This window comes from Citrus sinensis, chromosome 3 (assembly GCF_022201045.2).
Source record: "Citrus sinensis cultivar Valencia sweet orange chromosome 3, DVS_A1.0, whole genome shotgun sequence".
Taxonomy (NCBI): Eukaryota; Viridiplantae; Streptophyta; class Magnoliopsida; order Sapindales; family Rutaceae; genus Citrus; species Citrus sinensis.
Genome location: NC_068558.1, coordinates 12,315,366 through 12,326,049, shown reverse-complemented (window position 1 = coordinate 12,326,049; position 10,684 = coordinate 12,315,366). Strand labels below are relative to the sequence as shown.

General features: G+C 37.4%; 1 protein-coding gene across 2 annotated transcripts; it reads right to left on the bottom strand.

Moving 5' to 3' along the window:
* Positions 1 to 3,963: 3,963 nt before the first annotated feature.
* On the bottom strand, positions 3,964 to 8,404 carry LOC102611575 (probable RNA-dependent RNA polymerase 1). 2 transcript variants are annotated; one of them, XM_052436648.1, is made up of 5 exons: positions 8,285 to 8,404; positions 7,613 to 8,129; positions 5,588 to 7,410; positions 5,238 to 5,406; positions 3,964 to 5,026 (listed from the first exon to the last, which is right to left on the bottom strand). In XM_052436648.1, exons 2-5 carry the CDS (start codon positions 8,108 to 8,110, stop codon positions 4,247 to 4,249), a joined length of 3,270 nt encoding a protein of 1,089 aa, XP_052292608.1. In that variant the 5' UTR covers positions 8,111 to 8,129; positions 8,285 to 8,404; the 3' UTR covers positions 3,964 to 4,246. The 2 variants fall into 2 exon arrangements, with proteins under 2 accessions (XP_052292608.1, XP_052292609.1); XM_052436649.1 differs by having other exon boundaries at positions 8,306 to 8,376.
* Positions 8,405 to 10,684: the final 2,280 nt, after the last annotated feature.

The following is a 10,684-nucleotide window of genomic DNA, read 5'->3' as shown; positions in this document are numbered from 1 at the left end:
CCACAAGAGAAGTAAGTTTATCTAAATGTTGTTCAACAGAAGAAATATTTACCTCATTCACCGTTCTTAAAGTGGCATCTTGCCTGCTGCCAAATTGTTGTGCATTGGCAGCCATATTTGAGATCAACTCCCTTGCTTGAATAGGGGTCTTGTTCACCAACACACCTCCACTAGCAGCATCTATCATACTCCTATCCATTAATGACAGTCCTTCGTAAAAATATTGAATAAGAAGTTGATCAGAAATCTGATGCTGAGGACAACTGGCACACAATTATTTGAATCGCTCCCAATACTCATACAAAGTCTTCCCATGAAGTTGTCTGATCCCACAAATGTCTTTTCTGATGTCGGCAGCTCTTGAAGCAGGAAAGTACTTCTCGAGGAACAACTTCTTCAAACCATTCCACGTTGTAATTGATCCAGGAGGCAAGTAGTACAACCAGTCTTTAGCTAGCCCATCTATAGAGAACGGAAAAGCACGCAGCTTAATCTACTCTTCATGAGTCACGCCTTGTGGCCTCATACTTGAACACACAACATGAAACTCCTTGAAATGTTTATGAGGATCTTCACCTGCAAAACCATGAAACTTGGGTAATAAATGAATAAGACTAGACTTTAATTCAAAATTTACCTCCAAGTCTACATATTGAATGCAGAGTGGTTGCTGATTCAAGTCTGGTTCAGCTAACTCTCTAAGAGTTCTTTCTACAGGTGCAGCTCTATCCATCACTTGTTCTTCCGAATCGCTAGATAATTCAACTAAATCAGGCACCGTATCTGTTTCAGAAAGCAAAGGCGACGAGGATCGTTGCTTAGCTCGCTTCGTCTGCTGTCTCAACTGGCGAGTTGTCTTCTCAATTTCAAGATCAAACGAAAGTGTACCTGTACTAGAAGAACGAACCATACACCAAGTAAAACGTAAAAATGATTAAATAAATGACACCAATCCCCGGCAACGGCACCAAATTTTGATGGTTGTCGAAGCCAACAAAAATAAATTTCTACTCTAAATAAATTGTGTATAGTGATTGAGCAGGGTCGTGTCCACAGAGATCGGTAATTATTTAAATCCTTTTAAAACATAAAACATAAAATGAAGGTTTTGTTGACAATAATAAAAATCAAATTAAAATAACAAGAATGCAAATTAAAGTTGTAATTCAAATTGGAGAAAACTCTGGTTGAAGGAATTAATTCAGCTTGATTCGACTACTGATCATTGATTCAAATATAGATTATTATTACTTATGAATAGACCGGTTATATCTACTGAGACCCTCTAATAGCCAATCTCTCCTTAACTAGTCGATAACCAAGGTACGACCGTTGGCTATTTCCCTAATCAATAGACAACCCTAGATACGATCATAGGATTTAATCAATTGACAGCCTGAAAAACCAGAGAGACCCAAATCCTAATCAACACATACGATGACTCATTTAAATTAGATTGTTTATTCTCATAACACAACTCACTGCTATGTTATTTGTCACAAACATTAAAATCTTCATACGATGAATCCTTTAATTAACAATAGATTAAGTTGATAATTAAATAGTGGCCAATTACCTAATTAACAAACATAATCATGAAAATAATTCAGAGAATAAACAAATACCCAAAAAGCAATAAAACAATTAAAGCATAAAATAGATCTCACAGTAGTGATGAATCAAAGCTTCATTATCCTTCAACCAGAAAAATAGGTTTAGTTCTTCATAGAAAGAAGAGAAAAGTTTAGATTTAGGGTTTATTTCTCTTCTCCAAAAAGTCCCTTTTTTCACAATAGATTCCTCCCTTAAATACTCTCTCTCTCTTCTCCTTTAGAGTTCTATTTAAAATAAAATACTAATATCTGAAATATTAAATTTGTAATTACAAAAATAACCAAAAATACAAAACACGTTAAACTAAAAACTGCAGGTCCGTAGTTGACAGCACGCCCCCACGCTTTATCAATAAAGTTCTTCTGACGCTCATAATTTCTCCAAGAGAACAATCATCTTTAAACATCATCTTATAGCTCAATTTTATCACAAATCAATAGAATTGCACATACAAAAGTAAAACACAAGTAAATCATTATTATTAAGTGCAAAACATCGATATTAAGGGAAATAAACAATGCAAAACTAGTGCATAAATTGCACTCTTAACACATAGGGTCACGCGGAGTTAGAAAATGTCATGTTGTGTCCATAGTGTCTTCGTAAGATTCTTCAGTTGACGTCGTCATTGGTTCAACGTTGACATGAATTGATCCACTGTGAGAGTCTCCATAGTTTCATGCAATAAACAATCAATCATTTGCGTACACATCATCAAGAGACTTTCTCTGTTGTGTGGTGGCACAAGATTATTGAGCAGCAAGCGAAGTTCTCGAATGTTCCCGCCATATTTTAATGGTTTGATAAGAGAACAAAGTGTGCATGCATTTAACTTTCATACAAGATACACATATTTTAAGGCTAGCATGATAGGGAAGGAGAAGGGATCTGAGCTACTCGAAGAAGGATGAATAAAGAGATATGTACATTTGAAATATTTCTGTTTTGCATAAAGTTGTGGAGAGTGTTGTGTCTCCCTTCATTGAGATATAATATAGCAGTTAACATAAGATATTGAATAAGCTAATTAAGCTATCCAATAAGATTTACGACAAAATTTGTATATCTTTAAATGACTGTTATTGCTTTAGTTTTTTTATACATATACATACACACATATATATATATATATTAAGTGAAAACACTTTTACAACATGATTAGAATTAAATATTTTCAGAAATCCAAATCTAATCCACTAGGAAAGATAATGACAATCAGACTGCCAAGCCATGAAGGTGAAAAGTGCACTAAACTTAGAAAGACTATCGACCCACCGTTCCACCAAGAGAAGCTCTACCTTTATGTGTACTAATGGAATATTAAGTTCCATAATGCCATCATTTTCTTGCTTTTGATAGAGCTTATGTTGCCTGCGTTTTACCAAAGTTGCAGGGAAATAATTACCAAGTGGGAGAATCTGATGTGTACTGAAGGATCAGGTGAGTTGGATGTATGGCCTTATCTTGTAAATTTGATAAGTGATGTGATTTGTCGAATGGCTTTTGGGAGCAACTAAGAAGAATGAACCAATCCCAAATAGAACTAGCTGATCTGGCCTTACAAGCTTTACAGTCAGTTTACATTCAAGGATATATGGAGGTGTAAAAAATAATCTCTGGCTGATTTGAAAACATGTGCATCAATCATAAAGTTGAAATTTACTTATGACGATAGTAAGTATTAGTCTCCTATTTCCTTAGTCTTTTTTATTTTCATTTCTATAAATGTTTTTAGAAAAATGAACTTTATTAAGTGCAATTTCCGTTGTTATTGTTGTAAAGACTGAATTTGCAAGAAAAACGGTTTCTTGTTAATCTCATTTTAGTAAATTTTTACTGCTTATATATAGATATGTCCCTACTAAGAGAAACAGGACAATGATGGACCTTGACAAGGAAATCCGCTCTTAGAAATAATGAAAACAGGGGAAGCTAAAAAGGATGACTTATTAGGTTTGCTTATGGAATCAAATTTTAGAGAAATTAAAGAACATCGAAACAACAGACTTAAAGGGATCAGTAGGGACGATGTTATCTGTGGCTAAGAATGTAAGCTATTTAACTTTGCTGGACAAGAGGATACTTCAGTTTTGCTTCTTGGCACAATGGTTTTGCAAGTCTTTGGTGATATGAAAGTTGAAAACTGACTTCGATGGATTGAATCACCTCAAAATCGTAAGTATATACAACTCTAGGATTTCATTGTGATCAATATTTTCATCACACAATTATGTATCTGTTAGGATAATAATTTAATATTTATTTAGATACCACTCCCAATGATATTTTTAATATGTATGGATATCATAAATCGTAACATTCTTTATCCATGCATCTGTGAATTCCAAGTAATCACACAACAAACCATATTTTTATTTTATTACAGAAACTAAAAACAAGTTTCAAATTCAAGTACAGATCACACCACACTTGCATCTCACAGCAACAACAACAACTGCAGCAGCAACAGCAACAACAACAAGAAGGTAAAGAAGCCGTCACACAAGCTGCTTATTTAAAAAATAATTGCACACACTTAACTATTTTAATGTCAAATCGCTCCACCAACTAAGAGCACAATCCATGTCTGGAATGGCACTCCCTAGCGATGAAAATTTTCAAGGCCTGGCCTTTAGGAGCTCTGTTTTCCCCTTTTGATCTCAATCAGCTTGTCATGGATGCACCACGGGAAGCTGAGAAAATGGTCTCGATTCATTCCTTCTCGTTTATACCGACCCCAGTAACTTGGATGGTAAGTCACATGGTACCAAGCTGAAGCTTTTGCGTATACAGCTTCATGGCTAGAATCTGACTCATTCTTCTTCTTGTTGAACCAGGTCCTGGCTTCTTTTCTTAATGACCTTACAGCAAAAGTGATTGCTTCCAAGTCTCTTTTCTTATCAAAGGACTTTGCCATTTCCATGATGCACCCACTCAGCATTTCAGCCTCAGTTTTGATCCCATAATAATCCATCAAGTTCCCCAACTTGATATCATACTCAGTTTTGTAGTTGAAAGCATCGACGATGTAGTGCTTAAAGCCATCAACTTCCATATCAGTATCATAGGACTGCATTGCCACTTCCTTAGTAAAGGATTTCATAGTGGCTGTTGATGGTGCAATGCCTTTTACCTCTCGATAAAGCTTCCCAATGACACGCTGTGATTCATAGCAGGTTTTGTTTTGCTTCTCCATAAAGTCTGGATATTTCTTGACACGTAGTCCACTGGGTATTGTGGCTGCGACTCCAGTTTTGGAGAAGTCCACTGCAATGGAGGATAGCTTTGCAAGCTCAAGACATTTGCTGCTCCTCGCCTTGTCAGGTTCTGAATCTGCATGCACGACGTGGGCATTGCAAATTATGCCCAAGCTGTCATTGACTATGTAATCGGCAAAGTATTCCTCTACATCCTGCAGCATAGAAATGTTAAGGGGCAAAAAAAGGATCACGGCAGATTAAAGAGAGAAAAACAAATGATGAGAAGTTTTTCAGGATAAGATGATACGCTGCAATGCCTTTGGCTCGAAGAAATTAGAAATGACAGAGTGTAATTACAAAAGAAACTAAGCAAATAGAAGAGTTTATTCATGCATATGAATGAAATAAATCTTAAAACATTACTAGAAGATTGAGCAATATCTCGATTGTCACGTCACGATCCAAAACCTTTTCTGGTGCCGGAGTATAATCCATTGGTCGAAACTGAAGTGGAGGAATAAGTTCGTGGTCCCAGCAGACAAAGTAGACGTCACCGTCCAGGTCACTTCCCGAGCATTCATTTGTATGGGGTCTAACAAATAATGCAACCATTGTCAGTTTACACAGGTATATATCTGAGCATTTATCAAAACAGAACAAGTCGTAAAAAAATGTTCCAATAGAATCTATTGAAACTTTCATTAAGAATAATCTATTATGAATCATACCATAAGTCATTCTTGGGGAAAACCAGAAAAAAAAAAAAAGCTTACCTTTTTCCTTTTGCCGGGAAAACAACACAATCCACCATGTGATGCAAAGCAGGTACGTCCACAGCTCTTAGCACACGCATGTCTCCTGGGTGTAGACATGGATTTTTAGCAACAACCACCTTTCCCTCCACAACACTAAGTTCTCCTGACCGATTGTTGCAGGAATTATCCAAAAACTCTCTTCTTCTAGAGGCAGAACATTGAACAAATACCTGACCATATTCTAATGTGCCTGTTTCATCAAGACATCCCATCATTGCTCGTCCATTCTGGATAAATATCCTTGTTCTGGTTCTCAGCTCCAGCAGATTTGATGCGCGGAATGTGTGTAGCATCATTGACAGAAACGGTTCTACATCAGGCTTATAACCACACATAAGCATTTCTTTCAAAACATTTGTGTTCTCCCCTGATGACATCAGTTCCAGTGCCTCATGTGCCTTCAAAGGATCTGTTAAAATGGCATCTAATTGCGCGACGCCCTCTCTCTGCTTCTTTTCAAAAACACGATCTCTAATGCCAAGAGTAGACAAAAGGGTTATCAACTGGCGATTAAGGAAACAGGGCTGATACTTGCTATTTGCCAAAATGTCTAGACTTGTGCTTTCTGATTTGTACTTGAGCATACTCTTCCTCAATGATAACTTTGTTGATGAAGTTGGATCAACTGCTACAACACCTTTGTACCCACCATATCGAATCTGAAATGCAGATGGAGTATAAATCGTGAAACCACAATTTTTAGCCACAATTTCGGCTAATTCGGCAGATATTTTCCCTATACCATCCGAGAAACAATATTTAATCCCATCGTCCTCCACCTCTACATCAGGAATGATTTCAATATCACTACTGTCAACATGCAGTGCCTCTCTAGATGAGCTGAAAGACTGACCAAGTCTAGCAGCATACTTTGCAACATTCTTTATGTCGCGAAAATCACCCATTCTCTCTCTGATAGATGCTGCGGTAAGCTCAGGCCTGGATGCAAACATCCACAAAGAATTATCTTTCACTTGACTATTTGAAAATGCCAGAGTTTCAAACTTCTTATCTCCAATGACTATCCCATTTCTTAGAGTTGAGAGTACTCTTTCATAAATTCTTGTATGCCTTTCTTCATTGGTGGAAGATGTCACAGGAGACAAAACTGTTGAGTACAACTTATCCAAGTCCTCATCAACAAAAGAAAGGCGAAGAAAGTTGTCAATTTCATCTGGATAACTTCGTACCACACGATTTGATAGACTAATCTCCGGACCAGAGAAATAAACTTTAGATGGGGTTACCAAAACCTTGTTTACATAAATCAACCCATCATCCAAGGCAACAGCAGGGGATGTAAGAAATCGCCTAGATAAGACATACTTCCTATATTGCTCTTCAAGCCAGCTTACAGGCTCATAGCAGCATTCTCTAAGGTGAAATAGCGTCTCCAAAGCATGTTCTATGTATTCCATCCTGATTCTACTCGGATCCACCAAGCGAAAGAATTTTGCATCAAGTGCAGGCCCTGGAATGCAGCCATGTTGAACTAGAGAATTGATTTTGAACAAGATTTTGAATTGCAGTTTAATGCCATGAGGTGGACTGATCATCGGGACAAGATCAGTATTGCAAGAGAATGCAGAGCCTGGTACTAGAGTGAACTGCACTGGACTTTCTTTGTAGTAGAAGAAATCTTTCAGAGTTTTCGGAATATGAGCCCCTCTGGGAAGTTCCAAACACATAGCAGATGATTGTCCAATGCTTGAAGATGGAGTAAAATCAACTTCACGAATCCAGTGGACATCTTTCTCATAAATCTTAGGAGCACCATGCAACTGGCAACAGAAAAAAAAGAAAACAAGCTTTTAGCTTATGACATTTGAAAGATGTAAGCTGATCGATCATACATCACGGTATTGAAGTTATAGCTTTCTTGTAAGTGATCAATTTGCAAAAAGCTGCATTTCTTGGTACATGACATGAAGTGATTCTTAAAAAAGAAAATCAGATTAATAATTTGTAATAAAGAATACAAACCTGAATGACAAGATACTTATCAGAGTGACGACTGGAACGGTGAAGCACAATCTGCCAAATGCTTTCATAGGAGAGCTCAAGCTTATAATCTACAGATGCATAAGACAGAAAGAACATAAATTTTCTGAGGTCCGAACACAGTTTCACAGAAACATTTTCCTGTGACCAGAGCACAGAAAACTTGTCCTTGGAAATTTGGCATCCAAAATTCAACTTCAAATCATCATCCAACTTGTAATACGGGGTCCTTCTCTTTTCATCGGAAGCTTTCAGATAAGATTTCCCGTACCACAAAAGACGCCCAGCAGCCAACGACTTGATTAGTTCCGCAGCTTCCACAGTTGTGAACTCAACTATAGCATGTGCTCTTGAACCTTCCTTTTGTCCAACTTCAACATTAGAAACAGTTCCTTCACCGGTATGTAGCTCCAGAAATTCCTTCACAGCTTTGGAAGACACAAGTGAAGCAAATCCAAACAAACTGATCATCTTAGCCATTTCGTCAATGCAATTTCAACTGCAGTTTCAATTGTGCATTATTGAAGTTAGCAACTCATACAACACCAACTTACGCAATCAATTAACGATAAAAGGCGACACATGCTCATACAGAAATATATAACTAGGACAGAAAGCAAATTCAAAACCAAATACAATAAGCAAATGAGTTACCAGGAAACAGTGATTACTCACGGAAGCTTGCAGCAAGCGATGTCAATGAACACTAAGTAGCTTTGTGAGAAACAAATGGTGATCAAGGAGGGAATATATAGAGAGAAAAGCTCGTTAATGCCTTCTTCTTGGTCTTCAGTTTTCAATACTAGGAAACTTATCATATAAGCTGACTTGACTATGACCTTTGGGCCCCATTGATTGTGTAGCTGCTTAAGTTCGCCCAAACTCCCATGTGACTGACACGTCTCGACATCTCATTGGTTGAAATGTGCCAGATGAAATAGCTAGTTTTAATTCAACACACAGGGTCACGCGGAGTTAGAAAATGCCATGTTGTGTCCATAGTGTCTTCGTAAGATTCTTCAGTTAAAGTGGTCATTGGTTCAACGTTGACATGAATTGATCCACTGTGAGAGTCTCCAGAGTTTCATGCAATAAACTGTCAATCATTTACGTACACATCGTCAAGATACTTTCTCTGTTGGGTTGTCGCACAAGATTATTGATCAGTGAGCGAAGTTCTCGAATGTTCCCGCCATATTTTAATGATTTGATAAGAGAATAAAGTGTGCATGCATTTAACTTCCATACAAGGAACACATATTTTAATGCTAGCAAAAAGGCCAAAAGTGATAATGAAAATTAATGTCCCTAGTAGCATTACAGGGAAGGAGAAGGGATCTGAGCTGCTCGAAGAAGGATGAATAAAGAGATAGGTGCTTTTGAAATATTTCTGTTTTGCATAAAGTTGTGGAAAGCGGAAACAATAACGAAACTTGCATGCCACGAAGAAAGACAGTACATGTCAGTCAGGTTCCTAGAAGCTAAAGCTATATCCAATAGGAGTAATAGTCCTCGTTATTCCATACACTTTATTATGACACTTGCATTTAGTTATTCATATGCAAATTATATTTCATTAAACAAGTTGTGTCTCACTTCATTTAGATATAAAATAGTAGTTAAAATAAGATATTGAATAAGCTAATTAAGCTATCCAATAAGATTTCCGATAAAATTTGTATATCCTTAAATGACTGTTATTGCTTTAATTTTTTTATATAGTTTTTTTTTTTAAGTGAAAACACTTTTACAACATGATTAGCATTAAATATTTTCAGAAATCCAAATCTAATCCACTAGGAAAGACAATGACAATCAGACTGGCATGCCATGAAGGTGGAAAGTGCAGTAAACTTAGAAAGACTATCGACCCACCATTCCACCAGGAGAAGCTCAAGGAATATATATACCTTTATGTGTACTAATGGAATATGAAGTTCCATAATGCCATCATTTTCTTGCTTTTTTTTTAATGAAAATCCACTACGATGGTGGGGGGTTAGGCAGGGACCCCTACCTGTAAATAAATCAATCAATCAATGAACATAAAGAGGGGGATATAAACCAAAACCTTTCAAGAGAAGCAAATGATTTAGTGATCAATAAAAAACCAATACAAATCAAGGTGATTAATGTTGAATACATGGAATTTCGAGAGTGTCCAAATGAAGAATGCCTGATAAACCAATTGGAAGGTCTCCGGGATTGAAAAATCGCTGACAAGTATGATGAGTACAAGCCTAGTTGGCCATAAAGTCAGCAGCAGATGCAGCTTCTCGAAAAACATGCCTGATAATAATAGATGGGCTAGAAGCCAATGCTCGAACACGCTCAAGGAGGTAAATAAAATCCCACTACACGAATCCACTTGAAATAGCCCAAGAAACCACTGTGGCTAAATCAGATTTCACCTCAAGATCAAAAAAATCAAGTTGAGCAGCAAGATCTAAACTCTTTAATAAAGCTATCAATTCAGCAAGAAGAATAGATTGGTGCCCCAAAAAGGAACCAAAGGCAGCTAATACCACACCTTAATGATCTCACAAAACACCACCTATAGCAGCCATACCTCAGTTTCCCCTAGAACAACCATCCACACTCAACTTCACCACCCCCGACGGCAGTTTCATTCAAGAAACCAATCGAGGTGGTCTACGGGGAGGCATGATAATCCACAACCCTCCCCAATCTGAGTATCCAAAATATCCCTCAACTGAGATGGATTGAAACCAAACGCGTCACTAGCTAGCCTAATATCCAGGAGCACTCTAAAAATAACATCTTCTGCATTAAAGGCAACAGAATCATACTTAAGGGTGTTTCGAGCCTTCCAAACATGCCATAGAATGAAGTATGAGAGAATGACTCGAATATGTTTTAAAGAACAGCAACACCGCCGCCAGTGACTAAGTAAAGCATGGGGAGACAAAAAAGAGAGATACGGACGACCAATCATTGAATAAAACCGCGGCCAAACCTGTTGAACCATTGGGCAATCCAAAAGTAAGTGTCTGATAGTCTCAACATCCCGATTACAAAGACACCGAGAAACCA

Bases quoted from the DNA above. Each gene is read 5' to 3' on its own strand.
- LOC102611575 (XM_052436648.1), bottom strand. From the start codon at position 8,110: ATGGCTAAGATGATCAGTTTGTTTGGATTTGCTTCACTTGTGTCTTCC. The intron at 5,407-5,587 runs GTAAGCTTTTTT...ATTATTTGTTAG, and splicing joins TTCCCGGCAAAAGGAAAAAG to ACCCCATACAAATGAATGCT. The intron at 5,027-5,237 runs GTAATGTTTTAA...TCTATGCTGCAG, and splicing joins AGATATTGCTCAATCTTCTA to GATGTAGAGGAATACTTTGC.